The 19,545-nt window shown below is 33.4% G+C and overlaps 1 protein-coding gene across 4 annotated transcripts in view; it reads left to right on the top strand.

The window, feature by feature from the left end:
- Tnks (tankyrase) overlaps window positions 1–19,545 on the top strand; it is a 194,093-nt gene that overhangs the window by 103,881 nt on the left and 70,667 nt on the right. For all 4 annotated transcript variants that reach the window (XM_048791783.1, XM_015486022.2, XM_048791784.1 and 1 more), the window contains 3 exons: window positions 14,039–14,133; window positions 15,384–15,450; window positions 15,744–15,930. In XM_048791783.1, coding sequence (XP_048647740.1) covers window positions 14,039–14,133; window positions 15,384–15,450; window positions 15,744–15,930 — 349 coding nt within the window. The remainder of the gene's footprint in view (window positions 1–14,038; window positions 14,134–15,383; window positions 15,451–15,743; window positions 15,931–19,545) is intronic.

Below are 19,545 nucleotides of genomic sequence, written 5' to 3'. Positions count from 1 at the left end.
CATAAAGACAAAAGTGATGATTGTTCATTCGAAGGCAAGCCCCTGAATTGGTCTGGCAGCCTCTGATGTTCAGAATGCTCCTTCTCCAAACTCGGCTGCTATTCCATGAGGCACCTCTGGTGGCATGTGGAGAGGTACATGTAAAGAAGAATTGAGGCTCCTAATGAGCAGATCCACCTGTGCTTGTAAATAAATGATTCTAATTGTCCAACCATCACAGGCATTCAAGCCCCATGTGAGTTTCCTGTTGAACCTTCAGGTGGTGTCAGTCATCCTAACATCCCAGCTCTTGCCACATAGGCAGAATAACTGCCCAGGTAACTCACCATTGCTGAGGTTGCTTTTTATGTAGTAATAGAGAACTAAAATACCCTGACTATAAGAACAGAAAATGCAATGCTTGTTATCTAATAGGCAAGAAAGAATGTATCTTTTTTTCCCAAATGGATTACTTTGAGAATGATTTTCATAGCTACATAGCAGAATAAATGAGGATTTTTTAATGATCTTCCAAATATATTCACTTTATATCCAGTTATTTTAAATTTGCATCTTACAATTTGAGAGGTTTTCCCCCATAGCAAAATAATTTCATGTGTATATTTTGGGGTCATGATATTATGAGCAAAGGCATAAACTGAAAGCTAGAAGATGAAATATTAAATTATAAGTAGCTATTATTAGCTATATGGTTGGGCAAGTTTTATATCTGAGTCCTCAATTTTTTTTTATCTTGAAATGTAAAGGATTTGAGCCTTGTGACTTCTAAACTACCTTTTGATTCTAACATTCTAAGACTGTAATATGTTTTATTCGTTTTTTAGCAGTTAGTAGTAACTAGCAGTAACACAATTGGATTGCTTAAGAGTCTGTAGTGTCACCTTGGAGACAATACTCTGGTATCTGGATTAAAGTTTATATAGAGCCCTCTTCCCCTATAAGAAAGCACTAACATTACCAGGGGGCACATATCTGGCCTCCCCTGGTTCTTAGTGCCCTTTATCATTTTCCTTATTCTTGTCAAATCTTGGTCGATAAAAGGTCATACCATTTTTAAACTTTCCAACTTTTATGGATCATAGTTCAGGCATTTCTTGGGATTACAAGAAGGTCAAAATTCATTAAGTCTGCATCAGGGAACTCTTCAAGTACTTTAGGTTTAATTATATATCTAATCAAATCACTTCTTTAGAGTACTACTTGCTGAGCAATGCGTGTCTTCTGTAATACAGAAATTCCTTAGAGCATTTTTTTCTTGCCTACTTAAGTTGGGAAATATTGTATAAAATCCTTATGCTTGTGTATTCATCTTGTAACAATAGGGCCTTGAAAATGTCTTGTCTTAGAATTTTTCACTGGGGAATCACTTACACTACAAAAATCTCCATTTTGTCAAGAACAACACTCCTACTGAGGGTAATTAATATTCATGCCAACTATGCTGTTTTACTCTTCAAGAAATGATTCTTTAATGGAACAGGACACAGTGTTTAACATCAGGAGGTGAGACTCAGTTGTCCGTTTTACCTGGATTTAGCCACCCTCTCTCCTCCTAGCTTTGGATTCTCCTGCATTCATATCCTAAAGTACAATTTTCCTGTGGTTATCTCCTTTACCTTAATTGAGGGATAAGACGGGAATTAAGTATTGAATCATTTGGCTATGAGTAAAATTCATACGAAAATTTTATTTAGAAGTCAAGTTGCAAAAGTGACACTTCAGCATCTATTTTTTTAAATTATTAAAATTTATGTGTGAAGCCCTTCCCCCATCCTTCATCCACCACCCCAGTTTTTCCCCCTGCCTCTACAGGTAAACCAAGTTGTCTCAGTATGCAGTAGCTGGAAAAACATCTACCCAAAAGACTGGCAAGAGAGAAGGATAAGGAAGAAATGTGTAGGGTAGCTTCAGTGATATTGCTGGTGTCATAGTTCAGCTGAATAGAATAGTGGGTGATGGTATTTTTTAATTGTGCTTTGTAACTTAAATTTTCATTGTTTTTATTGTAATATTTTTTTTTGTTTTAGTTATACATGACAGTAGATTACACTTTGATACATCATATATAAAGGAGTACAATTTCTCATTCTTCTGGTTGTACATGATGTAGAATCCCACCAGTTGTATAGTTACATATGTACATAGGGTAATAATGTCTGATTCATTCTACTATCTTTCCTACCTCCATGCCTCCTCCCCTCCCTTCACTCCCTTTTACCTAATCTAAAGTAACTCTGTTCTTCCCTAGCCCCCCATTGTGAATTAGCATCTGCATATCAGAGAAAACATTCAGCTTTTGATTTTTATGTATCAAATGTTACATGATGAAGATAGTTAAAAACACCCCTATAATCATTATGGCTTGTGTACTCTTTGTTGCTTGAACACACTGTTGAGTTAATATCATTTGACAGTAGAATTGTACAAAAAGTTCTTAAAACCTTTAAATAAAGAGAGAACTGTTCTGTGTAAAAGCCTTGCTTAGGTGAAAAGATGATCTGATTCCAGGAAATCTTTCTAGCCTGATGAGAATCCACAAAAAGAAAATAAAGAGTTAATTATAGATTTAAGAATTCTGAAATTACCTCTAGCTTTGAATTAGCATTATTAATATAGTTGGTTGCAAACATAAACATGGTATCTTTAATCAGCTTGAACTACCATGCCATTGACAGGGTGCCTTGGAATTTTATTTCTCATAGTTCTGAAGGCTGGGAAATCCAAGATCAAGGTGCCAGCATGTTTGGTGGCTGGTGAGGACTCTCTGGCTGTATTCTTGCGCTTTGCTTATATAACAGAGTAAAAGCAAGCTCTCTGTGTAAGATAAGAGGGCACTAATCCCATCATGAGGGCCCCACCCTCATCTGAACTTAATTACCTCCCAAAGAAACTGTCTTCGAGATACTATCACATTAGAGATTAGGATTTAAAAATATATGAATCTGGGAGGGGGGATACAAGCATTTAATCATTAATAACTTGGTTATTTTTATATTATGGGCTTTTAAAGAATATTTATATTTGTAGATGGACATAATACCTTTTTTAAAAAATTTATTTTTATGTGGTACCGAGGATCAAACCCAGTTCCTCACATGTGCAAGGCAAGCACTGTATCACTGAGCTATAACTCCAGCCCTTGTAGTATAATCTTTTTAATTTAACTAAAAGGAAAATCATTCAAGAAGCCTACTTCTCTTTTTTCCTGTCCCCCTCCCATTTGTTCACTTGTTCAATTAAATCTGAATTATAAAGAGAATTTCTAAAAATATCAAGAATCTTCATGCTATACCTTCATAAGATAAAAAGAATGCTTTCAGTAACTAGTAAGAAGCATCATTCTCTTCTAAGAATGGCATCAGAAGTAAAACTTTAAAAATGTAAATAACATGCATAATTATTTGAAGTCCATATTTGGGTAGGTTAACTAATATATCTGGAAACAGATTAATTCTAAAGGGGAATTGTTTCATAATTTGGTTTTCCTGTTGTAAAGTTGTTTTATTTTTTAATAGTAAGATCATAATAATCTTAAATACCATAAAAATATTCACGAAAATAATCTTCTACCTTTATAGAGGTTTCAGTACCTGTTACAATTGGGGGAGAAGGCTGTGGACAGGAAACAAAACTAGAGATCTCTGCTTTTGCCATCACTTGTCTTTTGGATTCATGTACGTAAATCCAGAAACCGCAAGGATGTTATCACTGCAGGGACTTTGAGGTGGCAATGTGTGGCCAAAGTCCTGGAGGTCTTAACCACATTAAAGTCAGCTACAGGAATTTGCCAGTTTCTGATTTACAGTTAAAATGACTACCTAATGAAGTAAGGTTGAAGGATTCTCTCCTGTGTAATCTTTAGATTCCATTTAGTGCAACAGTTATCTATTACAAACATTACTTAGGTTTTCATATCTAAGCATCAACAATTCTAAGATTGCAAATATTAGGAACTCATGAAGTTTGAACAGTATAAATATTTCTCATAAAATATAAAAATGAGGCTATTATCCCATCAGGAAATCTGACTTCCATAAAGTCTACCAGCTATTTCTCATTAAACAATGAAAAACTAATGTTGTACTTTGAGAGTACTAAGCATTTTGTTTTTGTCCTGTACAAACTGTATGAAAGCGTGCTATAAACTTATTTTGGGAGGCTGAGGCTGGAGAAAAGAGACAAATTGCTGACTGTTGAAGAATTCCCTTGGAGTTTACACAATGATAATGTTAAGTTGAAATTGACTGAAGCTGACGTTCAGAACTTTATTATCACAAAGATCACTTTATGTGATCCTGTTCATTCTTTTTTTGTTCACTTCCTTTCTCTCTCTTTTTCTTCTTAATACGTGCCCTTAAAGGCAGCCCTTGGTATTCTCACTTTAATTTTTTACTATTTAAAGCAATTAAAATAAAAAGCACTTATTTTTGTAAAATAGTTCATAAAAGTTCCATAACTTTTCAGATGCCTAATATGTTTTGCTGAGTATATATTTTGTCTCTGAGACTATAACATCCATCATTATTCTAACTCTATTCATGTAATTTATTTGCAATTCATAAAATATTATTTGGAAGAGGCCTTAAATGGCAACTAGTCCAGCAATGCATTGTTGAAACTTTCATTGTGAATAATTCTGATAGGTTCTGCTTAACTACATTTAAAAAAAAAAAAAAAAAAAAAAGAGAGATGGCTCACTGATATAGATGAGTTTGATCTGGATTTAGTGCCCAGTATAGGGTGTCATACTTTAAAAAGGGATATTGACCATCCAGAGGGGGACCAGAAAGCTAGTCAGGAAAATTACTTTATAAGAAGTAGTTGAAGCAGCTGGAGGGGCATAATTCAGGAACATACCACTGGGAAGGAAGCCAAACAAAATTATACTTTTCAATTTCAATTTCAATTTTGTTCTTCCTTGATATGAGATACACACACACACACACACACACACACACATTTAAAGCAGTACTGGGGTTTGGGGATTAAACCCAGGGGTACTTTACCACTGAGCAACATTCCCAGCCCTTTTTTATTTTTTACTTTATATTTACTGGGGTTTTTTAGATAGCTATTATTATTAAGGAGTTTCACAATTCTGGGGTGCCCATTCTAATGGTATGGTCATACTGTCAATATTGATAGTTTGTGTGGTGACCTGTGGATCAGAGTACTAAAGTAGTCAGAAACAAGAAGATCTCTGCCCACATTAGTAATTCTTTTTGCCACTTACCCATGCTGATTTGTTTCTTAACATCCTGTCTAGAACCTGAGCTTCCAACCAAAAGCATGAAAGTTCTAAGTTCATACTACCTAGATTTGATCCCTGTCTCCTCTATTGTTTCCCTGTTCCTTGGTTTCCTCATTTATTCTAGTTGTAGTTTCTATCTCAGGTAGTTGCCGTGTAAAGCAAATACATACAGTGCACTTTGTCATGCTCTTTTTTGTAGTTCAAGAATTAAGAAACTTCAGGGAAACTATCTGATCTTCATTGTGATTTTTTAAAATTTAAATCCCTTGAAAAGACGAGCATTAAGAATGAGATATATTTCCATGGATACTTGTCCATATTGATTCTCTAGCTTTTAATTTGTTTAGATTCTGATCTAAGTGTCACTGTCTCAAAGAGCTTCTTAGCTCTTTGCTTTTTGGCAGATTAATCATGCCTCTGTGCCTGATAGAAATTTAATAAAGCTCTGATTATGTGTTTATTGTATTTTCCTAGGAATTTTATCATAATGGCTGATGTGAAAGGGAAACACTGATCTATCTTAACTAAATAATAAATTAAAATGAGATATATTTTGAAAAGATAGAGCAAAAATTGAACTACTTAAATATCCATTTGTAGGCAATGGGTAGGTAATTATGGTACAAGCACACAATGGAAATACTGTACAGTCATTATAAAACAATAAGACAGACTTCTATGTAGTAACATAAGAGGAAAAAAGTAAATTGCTAAATAATATAATGCAGTCCTATTTGTGTGACAAAAACAGCAACAACAACAACAACAAAAACTCAAGAGGATGCTGGGCATAGTGGTGCATGCTTAAAATCCCAGCTGCTCAGCAGGCTGAGGCAAGAAGATTACAAAATTGAGGCTAGCCTGGATACCTTAGCAAAAGACCCTGTCTCAAAACAGAAGAAAAAGGGTTGGGGATGTAACTCAGTGGTAGAGTGCTTGCCTAGCATAAGACCCTGGGTTTGATGCCCAGTACCAGAATATAAAAAACAACAATAAAATCAACATATAACAACAAAAACCTCAAGAGGAGAAAAAAATGCACATTCATAGACGTGGAAAAATCTCAAATGATATTTGAGCAACTGTAAACAGTGATTACCTTTGAAAGAGAGGCTTGTTGGACTGGAGGGAGAAATAGAACATTTTACATCATATTTTTGTGTACTATTTGAATTTTTAGAGGGAATATATTATTTTTATTATTTAAAAAGGAACTCTATTGAGAGAATGTTTAAGAAATATAAAGTAATTGATAATTGAGACCAGTTAAAACTGAGAAAAAAATATATACAATACCTCATCTTTTTAAGTGAAACTGGAAGAAGCATGTTTTTATACATTCAAAAAGTCAAATTTTTAAATGAGTATGGTTTTGTGTTTCTTTATACTTATATATAGTTTTTAAGAGATGAGGAAAGTTAAAAAAGAAAAACCTACAAAAATGATGTTTAAGACTCATGAGTTCATAGAGATAGGATTTGCAAAACTCATGGTAGATTGAGTGATTTTATCAATAGGAGAATAATATCCAGACATTTTTTTGTCACCCCAGTGGCTGAGGAAGGAGAAGCAAGTTCAAAGCCAGCTTCAGCAACTTAACAAAATCCTAAGCAACTTCTCAAAAATAATTTGAAAGGACCAGGGATGTAGCTCAGTGGTAAATCGCCCCTGGGTTCTATTCCCGGTACCAAAAATAAATAAATAATAAAAATAAAAGACCATATTCTGAAAAAAACAAAAATAAGGATGGATGAAGACTATTGCAGGTTTGAGCAACTTAAAGACTCAATAACCAAATAAACGTATTGGTCTTAATTCCAGCAAACCAATTTTAAACAGATAATTTTTGAGATAGGGAATTTGAATAATGACCTGGATATTAGGTGATAATGACATTTTACCACTACTATATGTGATAGTAACATTGGAGCTGTAGAAGAAAATTCCCATAAATTTTGGAGGCATCTATGGAATATTCAAAGATGAATTGTCAGAGTATCTTGAATTAGCTTTTGAATACTTCCAGGGAAAAAGTAGGACAAAAGAGATAGCAGAAGCTAATGTAGCAAAGTTCTGTTAATTAATGATTATTAAATCTAGCAGATCAGTACATAGATTGTTTTATGTTTCTTAAAACTTGTTCTTTTTTAAAAATTGTTTATAGTTGTAGTTGGACACAATATACTTTTATTTATTTATTTTTATGAGGTGCTTAGGATTGAACCCAGAGCCTCGCACATGCTAGTTGAGCACTCTACCGCTGAGCCCCAGCCCCAGCCCCAGCCCTTAAAACTTGCTCTTAATACAGCAAAGGTTTCATGTTCAAGTGCTGAAAGATCATGAAGTTTTTACCGAATCATTTTATAATCATAACTATAGAGCAAGTCTGGAGGAAAATTTTGAATAGTACACTATATTATAGAGCTTGTATGGAACTGAGAAAGGCTGTGCTTGTCTGTTGAAGAAATGCATTGCTGGATGGAAAAAATTAATCTTTTATTATCTCTTGAGCCAACTTGTTTTAAATATGAGTCTTCTAATTTGGTAAATTAATGGGTGTTTGTCAGAATGCACATAAGTGTTTGCACATACAACTTTCTGGCTCACAGCAGCTCCGGAAACCAGAAACTCATTTGGCTTTAAGTCTATCTAGAGTCAGGTGACCAACCATCCCAGCTTGCCTGGAATCAGTGGGTTTCCTAAAATCAGTAAAGTCCTGGGCAAACCAGGACAAGCTGATCACCACATTTTGGAAAATCCCAAAGGAGTAGATCCAGATCAAACCGAATCCTCATCTTAAAGAAAACAAAATACACTAATCATGGGCTAGACAGCTCTCTGATGACTTATATCATAGCTTCACAGTTGTAGTTTTATATTTTCCTAAGGAATGTTTCGAACATCACACATGCCTGTGTTGAAATGTCAGTGTAAATTTTTTGTACAAATTTAAAGTCAAATTTACCATGTTGAATTATCCATATTGCCTCTTTCTTTTTAATAATATAAATCAAAAGCTAATAATGACTTTTTTTTTTTTAAGTACCTTCCTAGATTAGGTCTTGAAAACATAAGGTATATTTTCTACTATCAGTGAACTCATGGTGAACTAGAGGATACAAATAAATAACTGTAATGTTTTTGTAACAAACATTTACAGTAAAAGATTGTGGCAAATAATTTGAAGTCCAGTTTTGACAGTTTTTTTTTTTTTTATTTTTGTATAAGTATTATCAAAAGAAAAAAGAGGGAAGGAGAGAATTATTTGGAGTAGATGTTTTGCAGTCTTGTTTTATGCTTGTTCAGGGAATGCAGCCAGCTTTATACTTCATAAAAACAGATTAATAACAATTGTCTTAAGAATATAAGAATTTTTATATTTTGTGATTTTTTAGATGAAAAATATCATTGAGGTCTGGCTGTTTGTCTTTTATGGTTGTTGTTGACTTGAAAAGCATCCCCAGCACTATTAGACCAAGAAACCCTTTCCTCTGCACCTAGCAGTCATTTATGAGATAGCAATATGTGTTTTGTGTTAAAATGTAAATGCTGAAGTTCTGCTAGGGTTGAATATGTAATAATACATCTAGCCATATTCATAGTTGTCATTATTTTTTTGCTCATTGGGAAGAAAGGATGAGGGTGTGGAAATATTTTATATTCTTGACACATACCACCGTATAGTTCTTCCAAAGCTGATAGCTAAATTCTGCCTTTATAAAAATTTTATTATTTTAATATAAATCCTCAGAAATATTTTTTCTTCCATTGTTGTTTGGATTTATTAAGAAGTAATGTGTGAATTTTAAGTTAGAAAGTATTTTGTTACTAGCTTTTAATTTTTTTCCAGAGGCACTTACTTCACTTAGTATAATCTAATTCTAAGTGGTCTCAGCTAAGTAATAATTATGGTATTTGAGTTATGTAGACCAGAGTGAAGTGAATGAAGGATAACAGAGTAAAATATGATATCAGAAAGTTGAAAGTGGATAGTAGGGGAGATTGTTTTCAGCCTTCTAGGTCATTCTAACAATGTTAACTTTAACCTGGAGTGTGATGAAGAATGTCTGGAAGATTTTGTGTAGATCACTAGTCTATCTAACTTAAATTACAGGATTTCTTTGTTGCTATGTCGTGTAGACTCTAAGGGGATTATTGTGAAAGCAGGGAGATAAAATAGAAGGCTGTTGCAATCAACCAACTGAAAGACCAGGTTGGTGATAAATAGATATGATGAGGAGTTACTGGATTCTGGATATATTTAGTGGGTATAACCAATAGAAATAGTCTGATAGGGTGAATATAGTATGTAAAGATAGATGGGAATCAAGAAAGACATTCAAAATTTCTGGCCTGAGTAAATGAAATGATGAAGTAACCATTAGCAGAGGTAAAAGCATTTTTTTTTTTCAGCATAAGTTTTAGGGAAAATACTAGGAGCTTGGTTGTGAACTGTAAACATGAGTATCTCCTATTCATGTGATGTCAAGCAGGCAGTTGGTTTATGAGAGTGTGGATGTCATCAGCGAGGACTAGGTTGGAGATATAATTGAACTGTCAGTTTATGGATGTTATTTAAAGTGACGATACTGCAAGAGATCACTGAAGGAGTGAGTATAGACAATGAAGAAAAGATGTCTAAATCAGAGCTCTACAGTACCCCAGCGTCAAGAAAATGAGGGCCAAATAGTAAAGACTAATAAAGAATGACTGGTGAGTTGGGAGGAAAATGAAGAGTGTAGTATTCTAGACATTTCACATAAGAAGTGATCCATAAAATCAAATAATGCTGATAGGTCAAGTAAGGTAAGGACTGTATAAATAACCATTAAAAACATCTAAATGTGTAAGCTACTTAATAAGTAGTAACTACCATTTATTGACCTTTTTCTTTGTGATAAATGCTTTATTAGGTTTTGTATAGTTATCTTTAATCCATAAGACAGCCCTGCATGATAAGGATTATAATTTCTACTTATCAGATATTGGAAGTCAAGTAAGTTTTTTGTTACTGTACTAAAATACGAATTACTTCTTAGAAAAGAGGCTTAATTTGCTCATAGTTTTGGAGGTTCAGGGTTGTGTCACTGGCATCAATTTAACTCTGGTGAGGTCCCTCTGAGCTGTGTCACACCAAGGGAAACAATGGAAAAAGACAGTGAATTTTGTTTACCCACAAGTCTCAACTCAAGAGAGCTGGAGAATCTTCTGCATCCTACTCGCTCTCTTCTGTTTGCTTCTAGGGAGGATTCTTTTTGCGCCTCTGGCCTTTGATGGCACCCTGAATTTCTCTTAGCAGTATTTTTCACATTATACTGCATCCCCTGCTTTCTCTCTTTACTTGACCCCTTAGAAACTAGAGTTCTGTTTCCTCTCTTTGACCTTCTGAATAAAGAATTAGTTGATTTGACTTTTTGTTAGGTACTCTGTGTTTTATTGGACTTTTCTAGGTTACCACACCATCCCTAACACTATATACTCTCAGATACATGATGGATACTAAGATATTTTATGTGAATGCAGGTGATGACCAGGTTTGTTTTTAGCCTTTTCCTTCTGAATTGTGGTTTTGTATTTATAATGCACTCTCTCTGACATTACCACTGATGTATCACAAAGGTACTTTAAATCCAATAAACCTAAATCCCAGATTCTTTCCCTCAGGGTCTCTCCACTCCTCTTCTCTCCCTCCTTCTTCTGTCATTGACATTTCCAAACTGAGAGTATCCTGTACCATCCACATCAGTTAGTTATCAGAGTCCATCAATTCTGCTTTCTAATAGTTTTTGAAATTCATTACCTTAGTTCCATATTTTTGCATAGCTTTATTTTATGATTTCTGTCACTTTTCTACCTTTCCACTGACAAAGCCTTCCAATTTATCTAAGTTATATAAATTTCAGTAGTTTAAAAAGAAATATATTACCATTTTAAAGCATTGTAAATGAAACATCTGGAAACAATGATTATTACATTTTATCCTTCTAAATAAACTACTGTGTTTATTTAGTGTGTACATTTTCATTCATTAAGGACTTTGTTCCTTTCCAGAAATAAAGTATTGAATCAATTGTGTGCAAATTGTGTAAAAGACATTTAATATATAATAGAGGAAGTTTTTTTCTATTCATAAGCAATAAAGATGCCACCTTGTCCATAAAATATTAAATTTTAGCTATTCCCTATAAGAGCTTACTGACTTACTGACCATATATCCAAAGCAGTCCTTATCTATGGAGGAAGCTTCCCAACCATATTTAAATTACAGTTTTTTCCCAAAATGGGCCAAGATGGAGTAAAAGGGACCAGATTTACCTTGCTTCCTGAAACAATAAGAAAAATGGGCAAAACATATAAATCAATGGTTTTGGACTTGCTTATTAGGCAGAATGTGACAATAGTCACTCAGAAGAGGAAACTAGTAAGGTGAAATGTACAATTGTTCCAGTTCTGTCTAGGAAGAATTTTCATGTTTTAATGTAGGAAAGGGGACCTGGTGGTCTCCCTGAGTTGAGGTGGACTTGCAGGGACATCACTGGTGAAAAGTTACTAAGACACAGGTCCTATATCAGGTCCCCTTACAGTCTTCAGCTGGGACTGATTAACATGGAATGAAGAAAGTGTCTGAGACTAATAAAGGAGCCACCCAAAAGGTTTAGAGATCATAGGCGGTCAGACAGAATCTGTAATACTTTCTGTTACCACCAGCCAGAGTGGAAGACCCTCTTAATTCTTTGGATATCATGAAGTACTCAGGAGGGCAATACCTCAGGGCAAAAGTAGTGCCATGCTAAGGGCTGTTCTGGTCCTGCCTAACAAAGCTTAAAAATAAAGCTTTGAAAGTAGTCTAATACATGTCTGATTGAAGTCCCAGCAGAGAAGATTGTGAAAGAGGAAGCAGAAAAAATATTTAATGAACTAATAGCTAAAAGTTATCCCAATTTAGTGAAAACTAGAGCCAAGAAACTCAACAAGACCTAAGCACGAACAAAAAACAAATAAATAATAAATAAAATTAAAAAACCATGAAGAAAACTATGCCAAGGTACTTCACAATCTAATTGCTTAAATCCAGTGATAAAGAGAAAATGTTTATGTATCTAAAGGGAAAAAGCGTGTGTACAAGGAAACAGAGATAATGCTGGTGGCAGATTTCTTAAAGCAATGCCACCCAAAGACAGTGGAGCAACATCTGTAAAATAGGAAGAAAAAAGAATAGTCAGGTGTCCTTTCTATTTAGGACTCTCTTCTAATCTACCTCAATTCTTCATTAGTAGCTGTGTATTGCTTAAAATATTTTGTAAGAGACTGTCAGAATTTATAAAAAGTATGGAGTATTTCAAAAGCAGTAATATATGATATAATATATAATAATTCCGTTGTGTTTTGACATTTGGAATAGGTGAAGAAAATAAATTGAAAATCTTAGTAAATCCCAAGCCCCCAAATAGAAATTATAAAAATGAAAGAGAATTAAAGCATATTAGAGCCTGTGTAAGAAACTATTATAGTATTTAAATATCAAATGAGCAAAGGTGGAAAACTGCCATGGTTGCAGGGAAGTTTTTAATTAAAGTGAAGTTCTTTCTGATTGCTTAAAGGTGAGAAGTTTGATTATTTTAATTACTATATTTAATTTTAGCAGAGAATCTTTTAATAACCTAGTTCAAATTAAAAATTTGTCAGAAATTAGTTGAGAAAAAATGTTATTTTCCTCTTGCTTATACTGTAAATGTGGTATATAAAATAGAAGATTAAATACTATCTTGGTATATTTCATTGCACTACAGTGTAGTATACTAGTTTAGATTTATTACTGGAGCCATATGGAATGAATAATGTGTTTTTGGTTTCCATTAAAATTTCTTCAAATAATTCTTAAGGTATACTTTCCAATCTTTTCTATTGACAAACATTTTGCAAGCAAAATCTTTAGATAAAGTTTTATGGTAGAATTGGGATTTAAAAGTTAAAACTTGAAAGGACAGGACTTAAATAGGATAAGGAAGAATGTTTCCATTTAAAAGAAATATAATACATGATATGACTTCTCAGAACAGTAAGAATGGTTCATGTTTGAAAGATAAAGAAGTAATTAGTGTAGGTAGGGTAGGTCTTGATTATTTGAAGGCCTTTGAAAAACAAATGAGTGAAATAGATGTTGTCCTAGTCCATTTTGTGTTGCTCTAACAAAATAGCTGTTGCCTGGTTATATATGAAGAAAAGGGGTATGTTTGGCTTACAATTCTTGCGGCCACATAGTCCTTGAAAACATCACATCAGCATCTGGCAAGGACCCCTTGACTGCTTGACCATAGGGTGGATAGCATCAAGTGCCAGGATTTGGGAGGAGGTATAAAAGAGGGGTCACCTGGAAAGAAAAGAAGCAAGAGATTGAGCTGAGAAGGACAAACGTGCTTTATAACAGACCACTCTTGTGTTAACCAGTCCAGTCCCTCCAGAACAGTAAATTACTTTTGAGAAAAAGCATTACTCCCTCTTAAAGGCCCCAAATTTCTGGACACTGTTAAAGTGGGGACCAACCCTCAAGATGAATTATGGTAGAGTCAGTTCAACATTCAAACCATAGCAAATGGCATCTAAGTTAGAATTTTCTTCTAAGGAGAATGAATTATCATTCATTCAGGTCTGAAATAAGAATTTTTGAATTTCAACCCAGTATTTTTTATATTAACTTTCATTGTGTTTAATTGTGAATAAATACAGATTAAAAAGCAAAGCAAGAACTTTTTAACCTGAAAAGGGGGATGTGTTTTTCTCTTCTAGTCCACTCCTTTACATCTAGCAGCAGGCTACAACAGAGTTCGTATAGTTCAACTTCTTCTTCAGCATGGTGCTGATGTTCACGCAAAAGACAAAGGGTAGGTGTATTAGTTTATTTCCTTTCAGTAGTTTTGTTTATGGAATATTATGCTTTATTTTTATCATCTGATTCTTCAAGGTTTTAAGCTCTGGACAAAGAAAGTCATATATCCCGTTCATTAAGAATGTTCATAATTTTGATTTCAGACTTTACTTTCAAGTACCCACTTATTATTCAGACTTCTCATAATAATTTCCTAAATCATTCCTAATTTTATTGCAATTCTGTTATTTGAAGTTTTAAATTTGCTTTTATGTTCCAATCATCTTTTTTTAACTATTGAATTGCAGTAAAGAAATATAAAAGAAATTGGAAATTGTAATAATCTGGTAGCATAGCTATCATATTCATCAGGTATTAAAAGACCATCTCTTATTAATAAACCAAAATCATAAATATATAATATTCTAATTTGGTTAGTGAAATCTTGGACATCTAAACTGAGAAAACCTAGAAGATCCTTAATGAAGGTTAATATGGGAGAGGAATGAATGGGAACCAAGAAAGCATTTATGTCATTTATTTTATGAATGGAAGATTTTTTTTAAAACTTTGTACCAGCCTCCTATTTACTATCCAGGGATTATGAACAGTAGGTTTGTATTATTACTTTGAGATCTAAAAGATAATTCACCCTATCCCAGGTAAGGTAGATTATATTATACTCTTGTAATTGACATCAGAAAGAAGAGATGCCCTAGAGGAGAGTTTTTTGCATTCTGCCTCTTTCATTCAAGAAAACAGAGACATGAACTCAGTATTTGAGATATTTATGAGAAGGGGAATCTGTCCATTTCAAATATACAATTTTCCATGCTGTTTCTCTCTTGCCTGTGCCAAGTTTTGTGCCATATGCATATGGCATCCCAATAGTATAGGGGCATAAATGCCTGATCTTTGGAATATCTCTATTTCCTTGTGCATGTCTGAAAACAGATGGGTGTACAGTAAGCGAGTAATCAAGAAAAGTATACCACAGAAGGAGTTTTTGACCCGTTTAAACTATTTTGATATGCAAGTTGGATATTTAAGTTTTATGCTGCAAATTACCATGAAAGTGAGTTAAAATGGTAGAAACATTTCAATTCACTACCAGGTAACATTTCTTATAAATAATTAATACATAAAGCGTGCAATGCTATATTTTTAATATGTTAATATTTGCTAGATTCTTGTTTCTTAGTACTTCGTAGATGAATAACTATAAGATGTTTGAAATTTAAGAATTTTAATTTGCTTCTTCATCAGTGGACTTGTGCCTCTTCATAATGCATGTTCATATGGACACTATGAAGTCACAGAACTACTACTAAAGGTAAGAAGCTCAAAATTCAAAACGTATGCTGCTTAAAAGTTATTGTTACTTTGTTTTGTTATTGTTGTTTGGCTAATAAGATTTTTAAGAGAATATGATAATTTTAAAAACTATTACCATTGCTTACAATTTTTTGAACATTCAACTAATAATTCAGCTGTTTTTTAAAACTGAAATTATTGCAATCACATTTCAAAAAGTTACAATTGAAATTTACAGTGCAAAAAAAATTTCTGAGTTTAATTTGATTCTGTGAAGTTATTACTAACCTAAAACATTTTTTCTCCATTCAGCATGGAGCTTGTGTTAATGCAATGGATCTCTGGCAGTTTACTCCACTACATGAGGCTGCTTCTAAGAATCGTGTAGAAGTCTGTTCTTTGTTACTGAGCCATGGTGCTGATCCTACTTTAGTCAACTGTCATGGGAAAAGTGCTGTGGATATGGCTCCAACTCCTGAACTTCGGGAGAGACTGACTTGTATGTATTTATACCCTAAAATCAGTATTACTGGCTATTAATCAGAATATCTGATTTCTTTTTAGTTATCAAAGCTAGTATTTTATCTAATTTACACAATACCCTTCCATTCTTACAAGCATACTAGTTTAAAATCCTCTTTTCTAATTCTGTACTTTGCTTCATGAATTACACAAGAATCTTATATACGCACACTATATATATTTTACAGTTATTCAAGACTAATACTAACTCATATGTGTTAAGGCTAATGAGGATGAAGCAAGGCAGCCATTGGCAGCCATTTAGTGAATACTTAGTGACAAACACTAGAAAAAGAACACTGTACAAACCAGAACAAAAATCTCCACATTCAGAGTGCTTATATTCTTATGCTATTGGTAATAATCAATGATATTTAACATTAAGTACTTTTATAGTCACATTTTTTTCACTGTGACAACAACTTAAAGGAGGAGAGTTTAATTGGGCTCATGATTTCAAAGTCTCAATCTTTGTTGGCCTAATTCTATTGTTCTGGGCCTAAGGTAAAGCAGAACATCATGGTAGAAGGACATAGTGGAGGAATCTGCCCAGCTCTTGGCAGCCGGAAAGCAGAGAGAGAGGGAGGGAGAGAGAGAATTTTTAAATAAACTTTGTGTTTTAGAATACTTTTTGAAATACAGAAAATTTATGAAGATGGTATAGAGTTCTCACATACCCCATACCAAGTTTCCTGTATTACCAGCATTTTACATTATTAGTAAGATACATTTATCCCAATTAAAAACCAACATTGATTTAGATTTCTTTGGGTTTTACCTAAAATCCTTTTTCTATTCTAGGGTCTTATTCAGGATGACATATAACATGTAATTACTATATCTAATACTGATTTAATTCTACATATGGACATTTCAGGTTTAAATTAAGCTAGGTGTCACCTAATTTTTAACTTTCCTACATCTAGGATTCTAAGAATCAAAAACAACCTAGTAAAGTTTTTGTTAAATTATAATTCAAGGACAAGGTATAATCAAAATCATGATAATATAATTTGTATTTAAATAGATTTTAAACTTGTCAAAATTAAAATAGAAAAATTTCCCTGTAATTTTCATCTTGTTTAGTGGAAATTTAAATTTATTTTGGTATTCAAATAAATGACATCTGTTAGACTATAGGACAGTGTAAACCAGATTGTAATTGTGCAAATGTCTTTTTAATGAACCTTGTAGAAGTTGATCCCACCCAGGTGACTCTTGCCATACGTTTTCTTGCTTTATATAATTCATCTTTCTAAGTATTTGGTCTAAATAGGAAAATTTACATTCTTTAAGAGAAAGATCTTTGATTTTGGTTTTCTTAACACCTGTACAAGTTCTTTGTTAACTAAGAAAAATGTGGGATCATATTTGTGTTTGCGCCTGTATGTCCACCTAACTTAAGCCAAGGACAGTGTATTGTAGATACTATATGCTCAGTAAAATTCTCAAAATGAATTTGGGTGAGTGCCACTGTGCACACCCATAATCTCAGCTCCTCAGGAAACCTAGGGAAGAGAATCTTAAGGTTCAAGGCCAGTCGGGACTACATTAACAAGACCTTGTCCAAAAAAAACAAAGAACCAGATGGGGTGGCATATGCCTTTAATCCCAGCAGCTCAGGAGGATGAGACAGAAGGATAGCAAGTTCAAAGCCAGCCTCAGCAAGTTATGAGGTCCTAAGCGATTTAGTGAGATACAGTCTCAAAATTTAAAAAAGGGACTGGCAAGGCTGGGGGTGGGGGATACCAAAAAGAAAAAAAACAAAGAGAAGAAAATTTGACACTATTCAAAACTTATTTTACCATTTTCATATTTCCTTATTTTAATTTATATACTGACTCAGCTTTGTCTCAGTTGTTATTTTAATTTTTCCTCCTTTTAATCGTTTTAGAAATTATGAATACTATAAGAAGGTTTTTTTTAATCTTTTTATTTGTATATGACAGCAGAATGCATTACAACTCTTATTACACATATAGAGCACAATTTTTCATGTCTCTGGTTGTATACAAAATATATTCACACCAATTTGTGTCTTCATACCTGTATTTTGGATAATAATGATCATCACATTCCACCATCATTTATATTCCCATGCCCCCTCCCTTCCCCTCCCACACCTCTGCCCTAATTAGAGTTCATCTATTCCTCCCATGCTCCCTCTCCCTATCCCACTATGAATCAGCCTCCTTATATCAGCATTTGGTTTTTTGGAATTGGCTAACTTCAGTTACATTATCTTCTCTAACTCCCCATTTACTTGCAGATGCCATGATTTTGTTCTCTTTTATTGCTGATATTCCATTGTGTATATATGTCACTTTTTTTTTTATCCATTCATCTATTGAAGAGCATCTAGGTTGATTCCATAGTTTAGCTATTGTGAATTGTGCTGCTATAAAAATTGATGTGGCTGTGTCCCTGTAGTATGCTATTTTTAAGTCATTTGAATATAGACCGAGGAGAGGGATACCTGGGTCAAATGGTGGTTCCATTCCCAATTTTCCATGAAATCTCCATACTACTTTCCATATTGGCTATACCAATTTACAGTTCTTCCAGCAGTGTTTGAGCGTACCTTTTCCCCCACATCCTCGCCAACACTTGTTGTTTGTATGCATAATAGGTGCCATTCTGACTGGAGTGAGATGAAATCTTAGAGTGGTTTTGATTTACATTTCTCTGATTGCTAGAGATGATGAACATTTTTTCATATATTTGTTGATTGATTGTATATCATCTTCTGAGAAGTGTCTCTTCAGGTCCTTAGCCCATTTATTGATTGGGTTATTTGTTTTTTTCGTCTATAAGAAGTTTTTATAATGTGTTTTACTAGTCTGTCTTATTGTAGCGTAAAGATTAAAATTTATCTTAAATTTGTATAGTTTTTCAAAGGGAGCATTTTCCTGGTTGGACTATTTTTTAGTCTTCTTAGTAGGCAACTTTATTAAATACATAAAACCTTTGTTTTGCTACATAGGATTCTAGCAAGAAATTATCTAAATGAAAGAATTTAATGAAATTAGGCTTTCTCTAACTGCAGTTTTTATTATCATGTGTACTGCTTTATACTAGGCATTCACAGTTACAAAATTAACTTAAAGAAAATTATACAAGAAACAAACACATTTTGGTAAGGCTTGTTACTCTATTTTTCCCCCCCTAACCTTTCAAGTTCTATATTTTGAGGAATTTAGCAATAATAAAGAATCACTAAAGAAGAGGTTATATAATAAAGGTTTTTTTCCTAAATTTGTTATAAATATGTTCAGCATTCACACACAACACATAGTTATTGAGTGGGTGTTTCAAAATCAAACAAAATTTGGAAAATAAAAAGTAGGACTGTTTTTAATAAGAATATCATGTTCTTAATTTGCACAGTTAATTTAGATATGAATTTTTAAAAATATTTGTTAATGAAAACAATACAATATTCATTGTTCTTTGAAAATGTTTCAAACTCTAGAAGTTCTTCCACATATCTGTTCTTCCGTACTCTTTTTCAAGACATAGTTGCTATTAATATTTTGCTTAGTATTTCTCTACATCATTTTTTACAAAATTATTTGTATTTAGTTGTGATGGA

The sequence above is a fragment of the Marmota marmota genome, unplaced genomic scaffold (genome assembly GCF_001458135.2).
Source record: "Marmota marmota marmota unplaced genomic scaffold, marMar, whole genome shotgun sequence".
NCBI classification, from domain to species: domain Eukaryota; kingdom Metazoa; phylum Chordata; class Mammalia; order Rodentia; family Sciuridae; genus Marmota; species Marmota marmota.
The sequence above is the reverse complement of the archived record's forward strand: the minus strand, read 5'-3'. Positions and strand labels throughout refer to the sequence as shown.